The sequence below is a fragment of the Excalfactoria chinensis genome, chromosome 7 (assembly GCF_039878825.1).
Source record: "Excalfactoria chinensis isolate bCotChi1 chromosome 7, bCotChi1.hap2, whole genome shotgun sequence".
Lineage (NCBI taxonomy): Eukaryota > Metazoa > Chordata > Aves > Galliformes > Phasianidae > Excalfactoria > Excalfactoria chinensis.
In genome coordinates, this window is record NC_092831.1 from 10,704,547 (window position 1) to 10,728,680 (window position 24,134).

At 37.2% G+C, this 24,134-nt stretch overlaps 1 protein-coding gene across 1 annotated transcript in view; it reads right to left on the reverse strand.

Annotated features, from left to right (window-relative positions):
* PTPN4 (protein tyrosine phosphatase non-receptor type 4) overlaps nucleotides 1–24,134 on the reverse strand; it is a 91,901-nt gene that overhangs the window by 46,872 nt on the left and 20,895 nt on the right. Inside the window, exons 2-7 of the mRNA XM_072341462.1 lie at nucleotides 11,327–11,481; nucleotides 6,624–6,731; nucleotides 4,246–4,288; nucleotides 4,075–4,153; nucleotides 908–952; nucleotides 643–695 (exon numbers count right to left, since the gene is read on the reverse strand). Of these exons, the coding sequence (XP_072197563.1) occupies nucleotides 643–695; nucleotides 908–952; nucleotides 4,075–4,153; nucleotides 4,246–4,288; nucleotides 6,624–6,731; nucleotides 11,327–11,464 (466 nt within the window). The 5' untranslated portion in view covers nucleotides 11,465–11,481. The remainder of the gene's footprint in view (nucleotides 1–642; nucleotides 696–907; nucleotides 953–4,074; nucleotides 4,154–4,245; nucleotides 4,289–6,623; nucleotides 6,732–11,326; nucleotides 11,482–24,134) is intronic.

Here is a 24,134-nt window from a genome sequence, read left to right on the forward strand (position 1 = left end):
TACATTAAATATGTCCCTGCATCTGAAGTTAGATGTTTTATACAAATTTGTTTGCTTTTTGTTGGTTTTTTTCCCTGACAATCACAATTTGCAAAACCTATGTGCTGAACCTTCTAAGATTTCTTCTATTAAAGAGTTCAGGTTTTAACAAAGAAAAATAAGGAGAAAGGAAGAAACATTACCCACTGAAGGGCTTAAAACTGACAATACTGGTATGGAACTGCTTGGCCACATATGACCAGAACTTACTATTTCATACCTATTTGGATGCCTACTGTACTGTATGTTAAAAATGTGCATGTGTCTAAAAACTGCCTTAGTGTTACACTTAGTGAAAAAATAACATATAATTATACCTTGGAATGCAGAGAAATACAAGGGTTCTTATTTTATTGTTTAAACTGCAGAAGCTTAAAGAAGGAAAACAGATTTGCCAGCACTTTTCCTATATCTAACTTAAAGCATGCTGGGAGAGTAAAAAATCAACAACCGGGTCTGAACAATGACTAAAGTTACCTCATGTCCAGAAACATACATAGTATTATACAAATGTGAACTAGATTCTTTAGAAGCAAAACTAGATACTGCTACATTTACAAACATATCAGTTCTTACATGTATATGAATACTAGCAATACTTACATTGAACAGCATAGGAAGCCAGAAGAGCAGCAGTATTATACGGACAGGGCAACCTGTTTTATTTTTAGATGAAAAACAAGTAAAATTAAATATTTTATATGAAAATAAGTGGTTTTGAAAAGCCTACCGCTTCATAAGGTATTCAGGCACGAGTTGGACAGAATTATTATTAATGTTTATTTTTGCAAGTATAATTCTTCATGATCAAGACAACACCTTTTCCTCAAGTTGTATATAACATTTAAGAGAACAAAAAATATCTTACCTTCCAGTAAGAATGTCCTGTTTAAGTTGTAAAAAATACTGGTACCTTAATTTAAAAAGAAAGATACTATTAAAAATAAAATCATTTAATAATTTTTAATCAATTTAATGCATCTCCCTCTAGTGCAAAGCTTAAAACTTACATTTGACATCCTGTTTCTTAAACCCACGTGGCAAAGAAAACAAACAGTGATAAATGAAATAATACAACTTCATAAATTAAACAAGTGACAAGCTAGTAATTACTCTGTAATGAAATTATAAATCATATTTCACCCATATACTGTAAAATTCATTACCTACATATTTTGTTTTCCAGTTTATATTCAGCTTAAACTTTAAGTAAGTGCTTTCACAGTGAATGAGAACAGAACTATTTGGTGTGTAAGCCAGAAGTTGGTTTCTATGTGTGCAGGTACCTTAATGATAGAATTAATTAGTTTAGTCTCATTGAGCATTTGACATTACTCCGTTTTCATTTAGACTAAAATAAATGCTCTCAGTTTTGTAACTCTTTTGGCATTCCATTCTAAAATAGTAGTTGTAGATCTACTATGATAAAAGCCTTTTGAAAGTCTTCTGACTTCCTTGAACTTCTGTTCTGAACTTTTCTTTAATTATGATGTGAGAAAGCTTGGTTTAGTTCTACTCTTCACATGCCCACTCTCTCAAGAGAGGAAGAAGATGGAAACAGCCAATGAAAAAGACTAACACTTTAAAACAAGAACTATGTTTCAACCAAACAGTGACAGCAGAAACAGCGTAAATTAAAAATACGTATATCCAAACAAACCTGAAAGATCAAACAGATTTCTGCCTAAAGTACTTCTTACGATTCCCCAGCAAGACCCAAATCTTTTCTTCATTCATTTTAATTCAGTTCCCTCATACTTCACTCAAAGCTTTTGGAGAATTCTAACGTATAAATATTTATAACAGGAGGCAAACAACACCTGCTACAAACCACAGCTGAAACAGACTGAACTGGGTAACACGTACTGAGATGGCAAGATGTTAGCACAAGCTTAAATTTCCACTAAAACCTTACTTAGTAACATGGCATTGAAGTAGTCTTAAATATTTTAGGCTTTGATGCCTTTTAATTAAAATAAATAAATAAAATCCAATGAGTGGAAATTATTTACATAATTCCTTCTTATAAATCGATTCAATTTTGGAATACCCTACTTTATTATTAAAGAAATCAGTTATTTTTCTTCTTGTAGTCCTTGTTTGAAACTGTAGCCAGTTGTGCTCATTCATTACAAACATTCAAAACTACAAAAATGTAAATCAGTTTCCTACTGCCAACATCTACTGCTGTAAAAACATAGGGAACAAAATTCCGCATGTATAGATGCACCTTTTGCTTCTTGTTTTTATTTCTTACTTTTTATGAAATGCTTTATTAGAAATATTCCATAATACTCAAGGGACTTAATGATTAAGGAGTACTAAGCAGAGTTCATTTTCGGTCCACTGTTTTCAGTAAACAGAGAAGTTAATTACTTGTTAGCTAACCACTGCAGTTCCAACACAAAAACCTCGCATATTATTAAGTGAAATGGAAAATCAATAGAAGCTTTATTAATGTACATCTGAAAACCCACACAACAAAGAACGTATTGTATTACAATGTTTTCTTCTACTTTACATATAGGGAAAAGGACAAGATAGAATTATTGTTAATTTGAGTCAATATTAATAAACATGTCCTTCTGCAATGAGCTTTGTCTCCAGCCAACACAAGTTCTTAAAGCCAAACCCTCCAGCACAAGCTGAGCTCCCACTGACCTTTTCCTGACCCGGGGCATTCATAAGCTGCCTCCCCCTCTCATGAATTCTCAGAGGTCTAATTTAAAGATACAAGCTTGTATCAAACCTTCCCAGCTGATTCACACTGACACACACACACTGACTCACCCTCATGTTTTCATGGAATATATAAAAGCTGAGGGTCTTAGAAAAGTCTCATCTTGAGTGGGAATTGTCAAAAATATCAGCTTTGTTTGTTTGTTTTGGTTTTGTAGGTTGGTTTTGCTCTAAAAGGGGAAATGCTGATTATGTGAAAGGACCACATAGTAGTGACAAGCCATCCTAACTTCACTACAGAAACCCTGCAGATAACATTCTCTTTACAATAATTCCAAACACAAATGAGTTTTCTCAAGGGCAATTACCCTTATTAGAAAAAAAAGGCAGAAATGACCTAGATACAGCAATCATACATTACTTGTCTCCTAAATGGCTGCTGTATTTATAGCACTGTGTTTACAGCACAATATTTAACTAAACAGTTGGCTTTTCTCTTCATTTGCTTCATATAAATACACATTTGCTGTCATTTCCATCTCCTTAGGAATATCTTATACTGCCCTTTAATTCAAATATCACAGTGTTTTGTTATTCCAACAGAGTAAATCGCCAAATCCTCAGTAAATATTTCCATGAAACCAAGACTGATCGAGGATTTCTGGGATTTGTTTTAGTGAACAAATTTTTTTAGCGTAGATGTTGGTACAATTTTGTTCAAAATTTGACAGATCAGAAGTTATAAACAAATATGGACTCAGATATCCAGTTTTGTTGCTCAGAATTTCTAAAGCTATCTTTAATAACTTAAGATACTGTATTTTGAATGGGGTTGACCTGTTTTCAGGATGGCTGACATCCAAAAATTACAATCTGTCAAATCACGCTACTTATGCAGACTAGAAAAAATTGGAGGCATTTCTTCCATAGCGAATCACAACTCACAAACCTCCTGATTGGGTCCACATTCAGCATTTTCTTCAACAAACTTCAACATGCTGCTAGCAAAATAAGCTTACAATGTTTCAAGGACTACAGTCACACAGAGATGAATTTTATTTGTGCCAGGAAGAAAATTGTAAAAAGAAATCAATTAAAAAAAAAAAATGCAGAAAGCACAGGATTTTTTTTTGTAGATCTCACAGGAGTAACAGGAATAAAATAAGTTTGTATTCATTAATGAATGATGACTAAATATTTTCCTTTTCCTGTTGCTTTTCTGTTTCTACTTGGTAGCATTTTCTTTATACAGTTCACTTTGCACATATATTTGTATATTTATTCATAAAGGGTTTTTGTTATAACGACTGCATATTTTATACCTGCACTTCTCATTTATTGATAAATAATACCTACCTTGTATATTCTTCTTGAAGCTTGTTTGGGTCACTTACAAAAAACTTAACTCTCAAGTTCAAGCTGTGAGGAGATCCTCCTATGGTCAAGAAAAGCGTTTCTAATTAATCGGGGTCCTTGGAAAAGCAGAACAACAATGCATGAATTGACCAAATGCATACACATACTCACTTTTTAATTGTTTCCTGATAGGTTTGTTTGGATCCAACCACCTCTGGAAAGAGATAAATAATAGCAGTTTCAGATAATCAAGAATTGTATGTTATAGTCTTATGCATCAACAAACTGTTGCTTTTTCATTATTTTTTCATTTATTTTTTTTTAAACCAGAAATGTCCTACTTGCATGCCACAGTCAAGTCTCTGAAAGATACCACGTGAGCAGTTGCTTCTTTTTACCTGAGATTAACTCTGCCATTCAGGTATCTGTCTGGTACTACTACAACCATCGCTTGTGTCCAACAGAGGTTAGAACTCAGTCTCTGGGTGTTTAACTATTTTAGCGATACTTTAAACTGATCGCCTCAGTTAAGCTAACAGTGACAGGGAAAAGCTATGAGGCTAATTTATACCTCTGTGAAGTTAATTTGCATAAACCAGTTTGGTTTCTTCTAACTCAGCAATCCATGAAGTGATCCCAGATCTGACTGGCAGATCTCCTTCCAATTGCCAGAGAATCACCTCTGCTATGTCCTTCATTGCCCGTCCTGTAAATCGGAGACTCGGCCTACTGAATTAAGGACTACAGAACACTCGCAGCAAATGCTCATTCTTCAAAAGAGTCCCCTTCATTTATCTGTCACGGTGATGAGCTGACAGCCTTTATCACATAGTAAATGATATGAATCATGATCTAAACACCTACAAGATAACCAGGGCTAGAAAAGAAAACCAGGACAATCAAAACATTCACTCTTCTTACTAAGCCTGAATTTTAGAAGAAACTTATTTCTTACTCCAACTAATGGTGATCATTCAATCTAGTAACTACACACAACAAAACCAACAATATTTCTTTAAAGAGTGAGCACAACCTCATGATTTTACTCTCCACTTGCAACTTGCAGCATTTAGTTTTATTGTAACTGCACAGTGATACTAGACAAACTCAAATGACATAGTTGGGGAGGATGCACAATACTGTAAATAATTCTGTCCCTACAATGACCCAGAGCACAGTGATGCTCCTCTATATCCCATCATTTCTGGAGTCTTATATCTTCAATTCAGACTTTATTCCAAAATGTCCTTTCTCACAGACACACTTAAGCAGTAAACTTTGTACTTCTACTTGTTTAAGAGCAGCTAACAACTCTTCACCAAAGTGCTGCTCAAAGGACTATGAACAGCAGTTCATATGAATGCAAAGGTTCATTGATTTTTTTCCCCTTGGGGCATAGACTAAAATAAATCAGCTCAAGAAGAAAAAATAAAACCAAAACCACTCAATTCCCTTAGCAGGACCAATGACAATAACTCCTGTTTGAGGTAGAGTAGTGCTACTTCATCCAGCCCTGTAGAAAGATGAAATACTCAAGAGGCACCACCAAACACACTCACTGAGGTAGTAAAAAGCTTAAACATTGATTAAGCTCTCAGTTTCTCACTATCTAGGCATCATTCATTCTTTCAGTTTCAACGTTTGTCTATTTTAATATGTTGTTTGAATGTTGATTACTATTACTAATTAAGTCAGATAGTTTTCATAACTGCTATTTAATTAATTCACTTCAACTGATTTATTCTTTATGCCAGCTGATTTGAGCCTGCCTCCATTTGTCTTTATGACACATATTGCTATTTCTCTACTTAATTTACTCTTTTCCTCTGTCAATATAACTCCCTAATTCAGTTTCTCAATTCTGCTCCACCTTCTTGTAGAAATACTATTCTATTCCCATATCTCTCATATATCAAATTATCAATGAAAATACCATTCTGAAGTACATCAAATAAACACATGAAAATTGGTGCACTACTGTCCCAGTTTCAGCTGGAGAGAGTTGATTTTCCCTTCATAGTATGATGCTACGTTTTGGCTTTAGGAAAAAAACAAAAGTTGATAACACATTGATGTTTTTATTTCTGGCTGAGCAGTGCTGCACAGAGCCAAGCATGTTTCAACTTCTTGTACTGTCTGGCCCTGCCAGTGGGCGAGCTGGTGTTGCACAAGGAGCTGGGGGGTGGAAAGAATCAGCTGACCTAAGTGGGCCAAAGGGATATTCCATATGATAAAAACATCATGCAAAAGCTATAAAACTGGGGGAAGTTGGAAGGGTGTGCTGCTCAGGGACTGACTGGGTATCAGTCAGTGCACAGGAAGCTGCTGTGTAGTGTATCACACAAAAATATCCCACAAGATGCAGCACTTCTCAACACATTGTGTCATGCACCATATCCATCATATAAAAAAAATCAATAGTGTTCCTGTAGAAAATCCGACCTATCAGAAGAAACAAATTAAAATCTTACAATTAAGTATCTTGTTAACAATAAAACATGATCCCCACATACATTAATATCATGATTTATAAAGTAGATTTGACTTACAGGGTTATCAGTGGATTCATCCGCCAGCTGTAAACCAAAGTAATCTCTCTCTGTCAAATCGAGATGTTTGAAGACTATGTCCAACAGAACTTGTCCCTGATCGTGTTTCTGCAAATAAGATGTAATTGTGTGCTTAATGGAAAAGTACATCATTGGACACACAAATTTGATGCTAGTAGAGCACTAATGCATTATTTCAGATGTGCCCTAGTATGCCACATTTTAAGCATCATGCTGTGTATCCCAGTAGCATTCTTTTAAGAAAAGCACAATTTCTCTTCTTGAAATACATGTAAGAAATTATCTTGTTCATTTTCTAACAATAAGAACTTCTATCCTCTTGGCTAACTACATAGTTATTTCTGAAAGGCTCTCATTCACCGAATTTAATACTTAAAAAGGATTACTGGACAAAGAAAGAAAAGAGAGGCTAGGATTTGACAAAGGACTTCATAGCCTCATTAGAGACACTGAATTTTGAAGTAAGGTTTTTCAGGCCTGCACAAGTCATTCTTACTTGTTTTATCTGAAGACCTATTCCCAAATGTAAATGAAACAGCATATTGAAAGTGCTTGCTTCCACAATTTAATGGCACAGGCAGATGAAGCAGACAAATATCTAGCTAAGAAGAAATGTTAATCTACATTGACTAATTCAAATAAACTGAATATTAATGTTTCTTTGCAGGGACAAGTGAACAAACTTGATTCTTTACTGCAGGGACAAACCTTACCTGCAAAAAGATCTGTGTGGTTGTGGGTACCTAGTAATTTCTTGCCTAACCTGAAAATATTGCCAACAGTAATTTAAAGGCTAAGCATGCCATTCTGACAAGACTCTGTAAATACATTTAGTGAAACCTGAACAAGTTTTCCAAACAAGTTATGAAGTGTCATAGCTTCCTGAAGTGCAAAAGATCAGGAAAATTCTGCAAGCCAAACAGTCTAACAAGAAACACACTGGAAGATCTGACTGATACACCTTCCACCCAAGTTTTCTACTTCTCTGGCACCAAACAAGCTTCTAACAACACTATAGGTGCCAACCAAGTATTACTGATACTAGAATGGATTTCAAAGGCATCTTGCCTTGTTTACTGTAGGCAATAAGGTATTTTGAAAAATAACAGGAAAGATTCCTGTCCTACTACCAAAAAAGCCTGCTCCTGACAAGAGCTAAAGTAGTTTACTTCCACAGCGATTATATATAAACTGTATAATAGAATTGTCTGAAGGTTTCAATATCTGCAAATGAGAAAAATCTACAGGTCATATACGGACATTTGGACACATCGAAGAGCATCCTATCAAAGCCTTTTTTTTTTTATTCTTGATATGACGATACACCAAAGCTGAGTAATCAGTCTAAGCCATTTATCTGGGAGATAAAAATTCCAAGAAGCCAGACTATTTATTTTAGAATAATTAAAAAAGAAAAAGAAGAGCGAGAGAATGGTTATCAACAAATTATGCCTGAAATGATGCCAGCAGGGCAAACACAGCTGTAGCTCTGGATATTTAAGTTACACAAGCCATGTACCTCAGATCCATTTATCTAGCTAAGTAGCAGTGATTTAAGTGCTATACTTACCAGAAAAAATAAATAAATAAACCAGAGAAAGATTTCTTAATGTTTAACAAAACAATCAACAGCATCAACATTGTTAAAAGGTTCACTAACAAAAAAAAAATTCATCTGCAATTAATGAAAACAAGCAAAGAAAAATCCCACAGATGTCAATGTAACAAATACACAACAATGGTGCACAACACCATTTCCATGCACAATTCCAAAAACAGTCACATCTTTACTAAATTAGGAGTTTCTGACGTACTTTGAAACCAGTAATCAGTACAATTTTTTCAACAAATTAAACTAATTTTAAAATTACATAGCAGCACTAATTACTTGTTGGCATTTTTCCCTACTTAGATTTCAATCAGAACTCAAACTAAGAGGTTCTGACAGTAACAGAAAAGAGAAGGCATTTGGAGTCTGCAGACTTGCATTTATTTCTGCAAGGAACACACAGGTATCAGTTCTGTACTTTAAAAAAAAAACATAAACATAAGAATTTATCTTGTCTCTAAACTATCTAACCCCAATTGCTTCATAACTAAAAAAGAAATACTGAAAATTTAGAACCAGCTGGTCACTATGAATTAGTTAGTAGAGAAGAGTCATTCCATGGCAGCAAAGAAGCTGGACCACGAATGGAGGTGCTGCTAAAAGGCAGAAGAGCAAAAGCTATTTCTCCTGAAATAAAGCAGAAAATTTGCTAAGAAGAGACAAGTTTCAACGTGAAGCATTTGTTTTGATCACAATGTTTTACTCTCAGTACAAAACAAAGATATGCATCTAGTAAAACCAGACCTCAGTTCAACCTGTCTTCGATATTTATACAGTGATGTTTGCAGCTTGCCAGAGCAGGGGAAGGTCACAAAATCCTGTTCATTGTGAAAGGTCCAAAATATTTGCAACAGTATCTCAAGCAGTGAGCAGCTGCTATAAAAAGCAGGAAAATAGCTATCTTCACCTTTTTTTAAAGAAAAATAAAGGAATTTATGTAGGGGGGTTTAACAAAGAAATGTGCTTTATTCCTAGGAGTAAACATGAATAGTTCTTAAAAAACAAATTAATGGAAAAATATAAAAACAATGAGTGACATCCAACATCTAACATGACACAGTTCACTATAATTTAGCTGTTTCACAACTGAATGCTGAACAGTTAGTGAATAAGAATTACTGAGCAGTTGGATATAAAACACATTTTTGCTGAGCTGAAAATCCAAGTATTTCATGCATACCTGTTAGAAATTACGAAAGGCAAAATGTCTCACAAATACTGGCCTTTCAGAAAAAAATCAATACTAGACATCACTAAATGCAGTTTAAGAAGTACGGCACACTTTTTATGCCATCTACCCTGCCTTAGCTTTCCCCCAAGTTTGGTGTAATCACTTTGTACTGATTTTCAGGGAATACAGCAAAGTCAGCCTGCAAGGAAGAGCTGCAACTTGAGGTATTTAAACAATGAATTAAAATAAATTAAAAATAATAAGATTCTGAAGAAGGAAGTCTATGCAAATCATTGTGATCAGGTTACTAACTACAGCCATTCCCACTTAGTGCAGTTAGCCTTATAGACAGTATGCTTTCCGAGGTGGAAGTAGGAGACATTCATGTAGTAAGCAGAGCATTTTATAGTGAAAATTTCTACTCTTCAGACAAACATGCAGTCTAACTCCAACTCAAAATAACCTTTGGCTAACTACAGTCCGCAGGGATTGATCTATTTGATTTGTTATGCTCTGTATATTGTAATGTTGAGCACACAAAAAGCACCTGTTTTGCAGAACAATGGAAGAGGTAGGTTAAAATCTGAACTTAGAACATGTCATATAAATTATCAAGAGACAGTGCCTGTGATCAGTACCCTGCCGTTGGAAGAGAAATATCATTTAAGTACAACTTTATTAATACAGCTCTGCATACTTCAGGTAATTAAACTTTAAAACCATTAGCACACCTGTAGCAAACCCCAGGAGGAAAATACTATGCTAATTTATTTGATATTATCTTTGTTCTCCCTATTCTGAAAATAACGTCATTAATATTTATTGTCAAGCATTGCGCCAACCGCAATTCAGTAACATGCAGCTATAAACCCTGAAAATCCATGTACCATGCACGGTATTGCAATAGATATTCTTATGTCCTTATTTTTGAAATAAACAAACAAACAAAACAACAACTAAACAAGATCACCAGCAACCAAACAGACTGAGGTTAAGACATGGGACCAAAAGGTAGAGCTCTATTGGAAGTTTCTATTTCCTAAACTCCCAGGCTAGTCTAAATAAGCAACAAACTTATCCATATAACCAAAAATGTAGTATGCTAGAATCTCAGGGACCATACACATTTCTAAGGAGAGACAGAATAGATAGTTGACTATTTAGGATTGGTTGTTCTCTAGACAAGGAAGGAGGAGAAAAGGGAGTAGTAGTCCAAGGAAATGGTTGCACTTCTGTGCACAAAATTATGAACATATTCAGTTTTATTTCTTCTATCAATCAAAAAAATCTGATGAATAAGGTATTCCAGGCTCATATGGGAAAGTATTCACTTTTCCCAGTAATAGCCCTCAACATTCAACAAGTTTCCTATTTTCCTTCCTGCCATCCTCAGTACATTAAGAGGCATGGAACAAGAACACAATCTGAAAAAAGCAAAAGCAATGAGGTACTGTAAGATGGCAACAGTAACTAAATATAGCCATCCACATGATTGAACATATTTAGCTTAGCAACATAGAGAAAATAAGATCTGCCATTATATGTTACTGGTTCTCAAAACAGAAAAAAGCAAACCGAACCAAACAAAAGCTCGCTTCTCATTCATCTGAGTAGTAAAGCTAAATTCATTTTCATTAAACAACATTCAGTCCATAAAGAAAACTACCAGAAATAAACTATACATTGTATATTCAATTTTGAAATTAAGATGTTAGTACCATAAAGTATGCCAGAATGACTAAGCCTACAGTGATTTAGTATGTACAAGTACGAGCACGTCTGTCTGAACAAAACTTTCCCTTCTACTCCATACTTCAAACTATCTTGGAAGCCGAACTCCACCTATGCGAATCAAACAGAGGAAAGCAAGCTCAGTGACACTGCTATCATCAGATTACTTACATTAACTCTGAAAGCTTGTACAGTGTTATCCAGGAGAAGAATGTTGCAGACCACCTCCGTATGCTGCCTGTCTCGTGCCAGCTCAGATGCTCGTACATTGTAGGTTCTGCCAGCAGGCAATCGGAAACGTGCGGTCATTACTGTCCACACAGGGTCTTCAGAGAAAACAAAAATAAAAGGTCAAAAAGCGCACATGAGGAATGAATGTAGAACATTGAAGAAAGTCAAGGCTAAAATCTCCATCACATACAAAAGAAAAATGGGAATTAAACTCACGGTATCTAAGTGAAAAAGCGTTTTGCAAATTACAACACAACTTTATTCTAAGAAAGTCGATTCTTTAAGTCCTTCAGCTGCTGTTCATTATCCACTCCCTCCCCTAAGTTTTTTGTTTTGCTTGTGTTGGTGATTTTGTTTTATTTACTTCTTTTCTTGTTTATTATTAAGAAATGATTCAGAACTGCATTTTCACTTCAAAAAGCCTTTTAATTGCTGTGCATCAAGGCTACACTAAGCTCCCACTGTTAGAGGTAATTAAAAATTAATTTCAGTGCAAAAAAGCAAAAAACATCTTACAACAGAAGTATAGAGAATGACTGCAAAATGAATAGGGCACATATGTGAAGACTGGTGCATTATTCTGCAAGGCTTATGTATTCACTGTATCAGACAAGAGTGATAAATAAATTAGCCTTACGATATGAGTAGATAAAGGTTTGTTGAACCACTGAATCTTCCACGTGTCATCTTTTTTTCCATTTTTTCAACTGACTGGATTTCTGTATTTAGTTCGAAAGCACGAGCTATTCTTATTTGCCATGTAAGGAATCATGTAAGTCAACAGACGCCTATACGTTGAGCGACGTGTTGATAACGAAATCCAAGAGTTGAAAAGTGACTTTCAGTTTTCAAAACTGAGTTTCTAATGATTATCCTGCAACCCTGGTTCAGCAAAGTGCTTATATGCATGCTTTCAGTATGTTATTAGCCCTGTCCAATGACACCAGTTACATTCTTAAGCTTGAATTACAGATTCAGGCCCTGTAATTTACTTAATTACACACTTGGCAAACTACTACTACATACTTCGATAAGGGCGTAAGCAAACAAAATGTCCCAGAACTTAAGTTGACAATACACTGAAGCAATAAATACCTTTAAAAAATAGTAAAACATGCTCCAAACTGATTATAAAAGTTTTCCTTATTTTGCAAATTTAAAAAAAAAAAAAAAAATCTTGAAAAATTGTATGCACGTTTGTTTCTTATCCACATCACTCTGAAAGTAATGTTCCCTATTTATTTCCATTGGAACTACAACAGATACAAAGAGCACAAAAACACTGTCGGATAGGGCAAACTCTCAGGTACAGACTAGCATTATTCAACACAGTCAACACCATTAGCGGTGCACTTTTGCCTGTGATGAATAAGATCCTGCACGATGTGCTCATAAAAGTCTGCACTAGGAGAGCTGACCCACTGCTGCAGCCACCACTGCTGCAATGCACCTCTCACTGTGCATTGCACTGTTTGGTCTCCACCAATTTTCATGAGCATTCATGAATGTCAACGCGTGCCATTTTTTTTTCAACATGGAGGAATTCATTTCCACCCCTTCACTCCATTCAGGCTTCCAGGTCAGACTGCTGCTCTGCTGCCACCTGTTGCACAGCATCAAAACATAACAGAACTGAACCGCTGGGTAGTGAGCTGGGACTCTCACTCAATAGCCCCCACCGTGCCTTGTGGGGAAAAAAGGGCAAATCCCACCTTTGCTGCCCATTCTCACCCTACTTTTGTTCTGTTTCCTGATTAACACTGACAGTGTCTCTTCCTTCCCCATCACTTAACTCTGAGAAAAATGCTCTGGGTTTCAAGCAGAACAGCAAATTCATCCCATTGAGCATGAAAAAACAGCTGTCCTCAGTGATCCTCAGAATACCAACTCAACATTCAGTGACGTTCACAGTCACAACCTGCAGACTCAACAGAGACGATTGTCAGTCCAACCAAATGCTGAACAGTTGCAGACAGTGATACAGTTCTTACTTCAATGTACATAAAGAAAATGGTCAAAGAAGTCAAACCAGTTCTCTAAGGAAAGAAATAGCTATACGGGTCAGAACAGAAGGGCTTCTAGCATGGAGACCTACATGACAGTGCCTTCTCATTCTTTTTAAGCAATGAAGATGAGCATAGGACACATACAGTGATATTCCGTGTACAAAGCTCCACAGTCTGCATGTCCGTGGTGGACAACAGACACTCATACATATTTTCTCCATGTCAAAACCGTATCTTGAAGTTTCAGTGTAGGCAACAAAGTGTGGCCAGACTCGCAGTATGTAGCAGCCTCAACAGTCATTCTGTACTAAACAGACTTCCTCCAGGAAACAAAAAAACAGCCTTATGGCTAAGTATAATAACTGACACCAAAAAGTTTCCACCAAATAGAAATGTAACAGCCACAAAAGTAATAGAGAGGAAGGTGACAAAATACAGACTATTTTTGCAGATGACATTCAAATGTACCCTTTCTCCACATGTCAGTAAAGAAACTATGTGAGTGTGTAGGATTTACTTTAAGATGCCTTCACTGCCACACACTCAAAAATACTCTTTGCCTTCTAAGATCTGTCAGTAAGATCTGTCAGGGCTATCACATGTAACTGCTTTGTGGCCAAACATACGAACAGAAAGCATATTTAAACCTCTGTCGACATATGTACATACAAAAAAGGATCAGCTGTTAAGCATGGACACACCAAGAACACAGCGAATGCTAATTTTCCTGAGCAGCTACCATCATCCCTGCTGGACATTTTGTAAACATACCAGAAGAACACACAGATGGCTACCAATTCCCTGTGAGGCTATACATCCTAACTATCCAATTCCCCAGCAAAAAATGACATATAAAATGAAAAGAAAAAACAAAACAATCACATCAGATGAAACTAATATACTATAATTGTCACTGGGCACTGCTCAATCACAGAATTGCAAAGGTTGGAAGGGAGGTCTGGAAATCACCTAGTTTAACCCCCTGCAATAGCAGGTTACCCACAGGAGGTTATGCAGGAAGGCATCCTGGTGTATTTTTACCATCTCCAGAAAAATAGACTCCACAGCCTCACTGGGCACCCTGTTCAGTGCTCTGTAACTCTCCAACTTCCTATCTCCTAGATTGCGTCCTTTTCCCCTTGTCCTGTTGTTGGGCACCGTTGAAAAGAGCCCAGTCCCATCCACTTGCTTCCTCACCAACAGATATCACAGAGTCACAGAAGGCAGCATGAAACAGATGAAACTTCAGGCTGACTTCAAACTCCAAAGTAAAATCTGCAGCCCCAGAAGAAAAATGGGTTTTGTAAACAGGTCAGATTCAGCCCACAGAGTTTCAGAATATCTGTTTTAAACAGAAGTTTAACTTGAGAAAGGTACTAGACATGTGCATATGTATCTCAAGGACACTACCATGGCCACTCACAGTAACTAAAATCTTTTTTTATACACAAGTGAATTGCTTAAATTGGATTTCCTTTGGATTAATCTTTGCATGCAAAAAAGGTTTCTGCTTATAACTTTTCAGAACATGCTAAGGGTGTAATACTTCAGACACTTGAATTAATAATCCAAAGCATGTGCTGCTGCAGAAACTGGAGGACAGAACTTGTGCAATGAAACTCTACTTACCTCTCAGGTCTACAGAGGGAGTAAGCTGTGCAGTTCCTGCCTGAGCTCAGGTTTCAAGCAATGAAGCAATTCTAGGGAGTGTTCCCTATCAAAGGGCAGAACATTCCTGCGATACTTGCTTGGTTAGGGCATTAAAGTGCATGCAGAAGCTTCCAATGTCAATTTTCAACATTGTCTATTCTCTTACATAAAATAATACTGTAAAATGACAACTTGCTTGGCTTACAATAACTAACCCATTTTAAGCAGCTTAATAACTAAGCAGCTGGTTAAGAAAGTAATTAACTGAAATTTAGTTTATCCAAGAGCGTAACTGATTTGCTGACTCAAAGTAAGATGTACTTTAAGAGACTTAGCAGCCTGTACTGCACATGAGACAATCACCTTCATACAGTACAGTATACCCGTATGCATGCAAGGACATGAGAAGTTTTCTTTTTCGTGGCTAACCTGAAGAACCTCCTGCACTGCCAGATTAAGAGCAAAGCTCCTGAAATGTTTTCCAATTTGTTTAAAAGTTGGTGTTCCAGTGGCCCAGAAGACATCTATTGCCACTGCACAGCCCAGCACCAGGGACCAATATGTCACACAAATTGGCTACAACAGGTGGAAGAGTAGGTTATACTTACAGAATATAATGTAGCACGAATGTGTTAAATAGACTGCAGACCATGCACGTAACTCAATTAGGAGAAAAGTACAAGAAACGCCAAGAATATATAGAAGATTTGTACAACATGTTACAACATCCTGCACATGAGTGGCTTTTGGGGGACTGGCTGTGGATTCTGATACAGGCTTCACAACCAACTTCGTAATTACCCTCAGTCATAAAATTATTTGAAGACAGTTTTAGCAAATGAACACCTCCTTGGGACATGCTTCACCACCAAACTACTTGGGATTGGGGTTTCAAATCTGAGCAACTGCTGTGTGACATTAAGTAGAATTTTCACAGTTACAGTTGTGCAACTATAAGATGAAGCATCTTCATCACTGCCAACACTGCATTCTTTCCAATATAAAAAGAGTAAATAAAGACATGAATGAGTATTAGATCACCCTACACAGGGTAGCAGACAATCAGTTATAAAAAGCTGGAGGATGCATAACAGAACACAGCAAGTTAGTTCAGTAGTACCACAGAAATCTATTGTTTCACCTGAAAACTAAACCATTTCTACAACTCACCAGTTTCCTCCTGCTCTACTCTCCTCCCCCAAGAACAAGAGTGTAGCTAACAGAACAACCTATTATAAGTGATGCTTCTGACTAATTAACATCACTATTCATTATGCTTGAACTGCCATATGCCCAGCACTCTGAAACAAAGCCTCAAACTAAGCTGCTCACTTTGTCCACTTTGGGTCCGCAATAGGACAGTATGGGAAGTTTGGAAGCTGCTCCAGATTAGATATGACCTGATGTGACACTGAAAACTTGCACAGAAAGAAAGTAAATGGAATTACAAATATAGACTCCAAATAGCTCAACGTGGCTCACTTCAAATCCAATTTGAAGTTTGAAATTTATTATCCAAGAATACCTGTCCATACTACATTACGACTGGCGACCTGCTACATCCAGTGTACCTACAGGTACCCTGACGAGTCAAAACAGAACTGCTATCTTTCTATTAAGCCATTCAATATTCATAGCTTTCTGTAAACAACAACCCAGAGCTGATCTCCAAGGAGTCACTCGATCATAGTGTGACAGCTTTATGGAACACTTCAGGAAAAGAATAACAGTGCAAGAGGAAGTCGAGTGTGCTGCTGAAGCCAGGAACATCCTTCAGTATATTGGTAGTTTCAAGCCTGTAATATGAAAACAGATGCTATGAATTTGCAGGAAGTCAGAGACGGGAAGAGACAAGGTCACAATAAGTAACAGATCATTACCAGATGTTATTGGATGGGTCCCTGGTGGTCATTACAGCCATCCGGGAGGCCAGAACACTAAAACAACCAAATTTTACAGCTGACTGAAGCCAATTGCAGGCCAGGGTGAGGCCCTGCTTACCGCACCTTCCCACACACAATGTTCTTTGTGTAAGGGCAGAAAAGGATAAAGCTGCCTGCACAGAGAATGAGGAAGACGAGTATTAAGTATCACACAATGATGAAATTGACTATCCCTCTATTTTTAACGTATTATAAAATAAATAAGCGTGTAAATATATTAATGAAACAAACCACCTCAATTGTTAGTAAGCAGCTGCTAGATACTTGGAGGCTTTTTATTATTTTAAAAGATTATTAGGAATGAACAGAACAGCTTTCCAAACTCACTTCCACCTCCAATGATTTCAAGTAGATTAGACTCAGAACCTGCTGTTATTTGAAAATATGCTTTAAAATGGCAACCCATGACCCTAACACGGATGATTGCTAATACAACACTTCCCATTCCCAAAGCTGGATCTCTTATTTTGGTTTCATGACTCAATTCTATAATAAGATTTAATAAATGGAGGTTATAGAGGAACATTACCAAAATATCATCTTGATAGGAACTTCTCAAAATAATCTTGCACTAAGTTTTTCAACGTGCTCCCTAAAATAGGTGAAATAGTTTTAAATAGATTTTGCATTAAAAAGAAATCCTAGTTCCTATGCAACTGCAAGGTTGGAAAGCCTAAACTATTTGCTCACCAAAAGTAAAAAAGCTGAAATCACTGCATGTTCAGATCAACTAAAACCAGAAGCTGCATTTTTAACATAGTTTAAGAAGCCAAAAGAGAAAAAATAAAATGCAAACTGCTGGTCTTCGACCACTGGATACAACTAAGTAGATAAAACAGAGGAAAATCACCTCTGTATGCTACAAAGTTGCATGTTATAACTTGATGTGACTGTAAAAGAACAAGTCATTCATTCTCTATACCCAACAAGCCTCATCCACAACTACCAGAAGGCAGTCTTAACAGAAAAAAGCAATGGAGAAAATCGGAACTGGTTATGAACCACTGGAATATGCATAGATCAATCCAGAGCAGCTGGCTGAATGGGCAGCATTAGGTCTAGCCATGGCAGCTGCGTTACGAAGCCTTTGAAGATGCAGACAGAAAACAAAACTGGCAAAATTCAGAAAAGGCTTTTATCCTACTTATAGCCAATTTCAAGTTGAATTTTGGCTGGCGCTAGGACTGAAGTATTAGACAGAGGGAGGAAACTTGTCTGCGTATATTCTGTTCAGAATAACTAAACCTAAGCCAAACTACCTTCAATAGACTCTTAAACATAGCAGATGCTGATTCTGAGGCTGAATATAACTAATTGGACACTCTCCATCAAACTTAGTTTTTAATCAGAAATGCCACTTCCATAAAATAGAAATTTTCACATGGAAAATTTCAGTTTTGCCAAAAAAGCATCAATTTTCTGTTGGGAACATTCAAATAATGGCTGGCTGGCTACCTGCCTGGAAAACTCCTGTCAACTTTGCCTCTTCCTCCAACAAAGAACAAGCCAAGGAAAGCCTTCCAGCAGCACTGCCCAGAGCACTGACCTCACTCCAGCCATGCCCCTGGCTCTCAGCTTCCATCCTGCACTGCCAGGCTCTGCACCAGAGCTCAATGCTCTCCACCCAGGGAAGAGCAAGTCTGGTGATGGACTTAAAGCCAGTGTTAGATAAGTACTTCTGACTCACTTCTGTCCCCTCTGAAAGCTTTTCTTTATAGGAAACAGTTCCTATTTCCAAGCCAGCCCAAGCGGACTACAAGTTCACAGAGATTTGACTGAATCTGCCAACGGGAATATCACCCATGTTCAAGTGACTTAGCAGTTAAATCTGAAAATCATTCACTTGAAATAAAAGAATCTGGGGAAGGGGGAGTTTTGCTTCTTAAGTGGATCCAAAGAGGTCTAAGCTTTCCAGATTTGTAAACAAATCTACTCCATAAAAGGGTCATTTTCATAGATCCTGTCCAGAAAAAAAAGACAGCGTGATTCCATCTGTATTTCTTACAAGGTGCAAGACGAAGCCAAGCCAACGGTTCTCCAAAGCTGTGGCATGCTGACTTCAACCACAGCATTCTGTCAGGGATTGTGACCTTCTTAAATTCTAGGCTCAGACTGTGGGCTCCATACCCTTTTCTTCAACCATCTTAAGCTCCACAAATTCAGTAGACAGACAAGCAGAAAGAAAAATTACTCTCACTTTTGGGATGCGCTTCCTTCTTTTGAAAGTAAACTGACAAACTTACAGAAGCATACAAAGCTTCTATTTAAAAAAAAGTATTGGGATAAAAGCAACGCAAGAAGAGAATGGCAATGCCCCAACCTTACTTAAGGTTTACAACTCCTAGGGCTTATCAGAGTAGATTTTGAAAATACTCAGGTTTTTTCTTCCTTTTCTTTCTGAAAATGGCCATTTTCTTTCTTATAGTTTTGTTCCCCGTAGAATTACACAGTATTACTGAGAGCTTTCCACAAGATTAACTCACAAAAACTGCAGCAGTTACCAACAGAGCAGAAAGCAACAGCACATGACCAAGGCCAACTGTGAAGATACTGTAACAAAAGAAGTCTCTATGTTTCCACTATCTAAAAGCAAAGACAAAAATTGCAGGAATGGAACTTGAGCTACCATAAAACCTTGAAAAAGGATAGTTCTAAACACAAACCAGCACCAAAATGAAGCCACGCCACGTTACCCAAGTGAAAATAAAATTCACAGTGGTGAAATTTGTAATCATATACAATTCATCAGTTATCATATACTATTCATTCAGTTAAATCACACATATCAATACAAAAGAATCTGACTTCTAATTAAATGTAACAGCAAATTAGTTCTCAGGTACAGGGCATGTTTCCTGTATGATGTATTGAGCATCATTCATTGCATTTAGTAGAACACCCTACTGAGAAAAATGATCTGAGCATTCTGTTCTGAACTGAAAAACTTCTAAAACCAGCACTATCCAAGACAAGAAGATATTGCTGCCTTGAGATACAGTCATTCATTCACTCTACAATTCACAGAGCTGAGCAGGCAAACAGCTTCTCCTCAAGAGCACTCATGTTCAGCAAAACAGAGACCCCAGTGCTTCTTCAACACATTGGCTCATACTGAGCTGAGGCTCAGTATGAAGCTTCATGTCCCAAAGAAGCAGGAGCGCAGCAGTGTTATAAACCAGTAAGCTAACTCAAAACTAAGCAATAAAATAAATGCATCACAGCTCCAGCCAGAATAAAACAGTTGAGCAGGGCAAGCGAGTCCCCACACGTGGAGTTAGCATGTGACAGAGCTCAAACGCAACAAGTTGTTAAAAGAAGAAAGTACTACAAAACCATAAAAGACTATGACAAGCTTTATGCCACCCTACTATTTATCATACTATTAAATTAAATAAATAAATAAAAGGCAGATACTCCAGCAGCAAACCAACAAGGGAAGAGCTCATCACCTGTGACAGCACCATGCCTATAATTACATTCTCTCTTCTTTGTCTTTGGAAACCATCCAGCAGGCTGCAGCTCTGGCCACTCCTTACTTAGAACTGACATTTACTTTTTCGTGATAAAAATCAATTATCCATAGCAGTTTACCTCTAAAGAAGTCTTAATCAAGCGCTGAATTTAGCTTTACATGTAGCGGTGAGGTTTACCCTACTTAGGTGTAAAAATCTGACATTAAAAAATGAATATATGCTATGTTACATAACATTTGCAGTTCAACTGTCTATCTTAGCCTTTTCTTTTCTCACTGCTTAAGAATTAAAGAGAAAAACAATGCTGTATTCCTAAAGTCAAATGACTGAAGTAGCAGATCAGTTTAAGAGCCTTCAGCCCACACTAATTCACCTTCCAGAATACAGAAGATTTACAAAATGCTTAGCAAAAAAGAACACATTTGGATCTTCCCTTGCACTGAAACATGCTGAACAAATACTCTTGTAGCAAACCAAGGGCAGCCCTTCTTTATTTTTTTTTCTAAAAAAGAAGCCTCATTTTGCCATATTCAGCCATGGTCATTGTTCATGAATGAGTGGCAAATTCCAGCTCCAAGGCCCTCTGACGCGTCTCAGCAAGACCAAAAATCAATATACTTTTACAATACCAAACATTTAATATTTGGAAACATAGTAGAAGCTATCATGGGGACAGCTGACATTTAGCCAAGGCCCCTAACAAAGACAAAGTAAAAACTCAAACAAATTAAGAAAGAAAATGATGTTATAATCTGTACAGTGAGGAAGTAACTACATTCTCCGGCACACTTGTGGCACAGGCCAAACACAGTGCAGGACATAAAATTAGACTGCGCTTCTTCTGCCCAGCTTTTGAGACTACTTTGTAAAAGAGAATAATTAACTTTTTAGTTGCACAGGGACTTGTACTGGTAAAATAATTGAAATAATCATCATACATATAAAGCCCTTCTCATCAGCACCCTGTACAAACATCGGTATGCAGAGATGTGAATCTTTAACAGGTTCTGAAACTCCTCCAAACCAGAACTGAAGTCCTTTGACAGAGGTGGTAAAAGCAAGTGTTCCTAATGAAAAAAGCTATGCAGAATGAACTCATGTTTCTCATCTTCTTGTCCCTTTGGTACGGGTAAGAATCCAAATCTCTACTGTTTTCTACTGAAGTAGTGGAAGAGATGCTATGCTGCCAGCAAATCAAGTCATCGCTTCCTAAAATACCTTTCCTTTGAGGCCATCAGTGAGCGCTTTCTGCTCAAGGCCAAGCAGTCAACATTCTGGGACGGATTCATTTCCTTTTTCTAAAAGGGAACAGAAGCTACTGTCAAAGAACAAACTCAGAATACAGAGAACACATGAGAGTTGCAGTGTCTCCCTCTGAATAACGCCACAGGTAAGACATTACTGGTGGCAGGAGGATGGAACATCTGGAATTCATCCTGGTGTCAGTCATCCCAAAGTCACAGGGAGTCTCTTAGAAAAAATTCACCATCAAATCAGGTGTGATCAGATCCAGCAACACGTGCACAGAAATTACTAAGAACCACCAAACTGGATTTGCTTGTTAACCCCTTCTTCATGATGCAGAGGTGACCAACTGCATAAACCCAAAATACAGCGCAGAAAAACAAAGATTAACAAGAACCACAACAAAGTCAATCAGCTCTGACATAAGACAATGAATAAGAAACCATACCTGCGAGATCAAGTCAGCAAGAAAACTCAAAAGCAACATACCTGAAATAAGTTTTTATGAAGAATCTAGCATAGCTTGCCAAAGACCCAGAATAAGCCCTTTTTAGAGATGTTGTAGTTTATTTAAAGGAAAATGCAGCTCTAAAATTCCTCACAATTCTTGCTTACATTTCATGAGCTCACAATAAAGAGGCCTTAGTACTTACAGTCAAAGGTACGGTCTTTCCTGGAAGAACACTCTTGTATGTATACTTCACAGTAAGAGCAACAATTTTTGTATGGCCAAGTACAACTTACCATACAAGAGAAATAACAAACAACAGGGACAGTGGAGAGAGCATATTCTTGTTTCTAGACATTTAAACAAGATGACTAATCACACTTTCAAAATTATGTATCATTAGGCAATTCACACAATATCTTTAAAATAACTTAGAAAAGGCTAGCTCCATGTTGTTTCCCCTGGAAAGACAGACACAAACACAGTGCCTGCGTGTTACAGATTAACAAGCCGATGCAGTGGCCATGTTGAAGCTTTATTACTGAAACCATCAGCTCTATATCATTTCTCTCCATCCTTCAAGAATTCTTGATCCCTTCCATGTCCCTCCTTTGCTTTTCAAGGCTGAACAATCCCCTTTTCTACTGTTCAATCCCTTTCGCAGCTCAAATCCTTCTCCACATGATGCCTACCTCCCCAGCCACCTTTCAACTTCTCTCTCTGGCCTGCTCCACCACTATCTTTGCTGTTCTGTGTCCTGCTCACCTGAAGTGGGCACAGAAGATGGAACAGCCTTCCACATGCATGTGAAAGGAAAGGTTGAACACAACACCATTGTTTACCATAGCATTACAGAAAACAGCAAATGGTTTTTAAAAGCTTCCTCCCCCCCCCTCCAGAAAAGTCAGTGAAGGACCTGCTTATTCAATGACTTCCCCTTAAACAGCCTTCCAGATTCATAAATCTGGGCTTGAAGACATCACCCTTCTTCATTTCCCTACTATCTGTCCCAAGGGAACTAATTCAATGCTTAGTGATTACTCTCCTTCAAAATAAAACCTTCAAGAGAAAAAACAATGCAGAACTGATTAATTGCAAGTCTATTCGTAACCTAAAAAGCACATTGACAGTGACACGATACAGCTTTCCATAGCTAAGTTTTTTTTTATATCTAAAAAGAGAATAGAATCTAGAGCTTGTATAAGCATCAAGAGACACCAAGAACATAAAAGATTACAGTTATTTTTTAAAGCAGATCTACTGTACAAAGCATGTGGAGAAGGAACAGCATAGCCACATACAAAGACTGCATTAAAAGGAGACAAGCCCTCTAAGATGGCACACCTGCACTGCTCCAGGTGGGCACTACGTTTGGAAACTCTTCATTCTTGTGCCTCAGCAGCCAGGGCCAACCTATCTTACACCCACCTCTACAGCACATTTAAATTAAACATGCCCTCATCTTCCTCAATTTATTTGCCACCTTCTGACACAAAGTGAAACTTCTGCTTCTTACAGCAACTATTTTTTCCCTTAAGGACAAAGGCAAAACATCCTAAAAATAATGCTATCACGAGACATTTTATTATAAGGCAGCATCAGTGCTACAGCCATGAACTGCTTCTTCCAAAGCTTTTTCATTGACTAGAACTCGACATTCTTATTAGAGGAGAAGAAAAAAAAAAAAAAAAAAAGGCTATGCCAAACACTATTTAGCCAACAGATAAGCTGTATTATCTTAGAAGTGCAGTTTATTTATATTGCCTATGGAAAATATTTCTCCCAACTGCTGTAAAGATAGGTTCTCAGGCTTTAAATACAGCTCATGAAATGCTCTTATCTAATACCACTACAAAGTAATAATGTTTAAAAAAATAAAATAGCTTTACTGGTGGTTTTTTGGTTAAAATCAATTAATTTTTCCATACTGTATTATTAGTAATGGCACCGTAACATTACTCAAACACATTGTTTGCTAGTTCT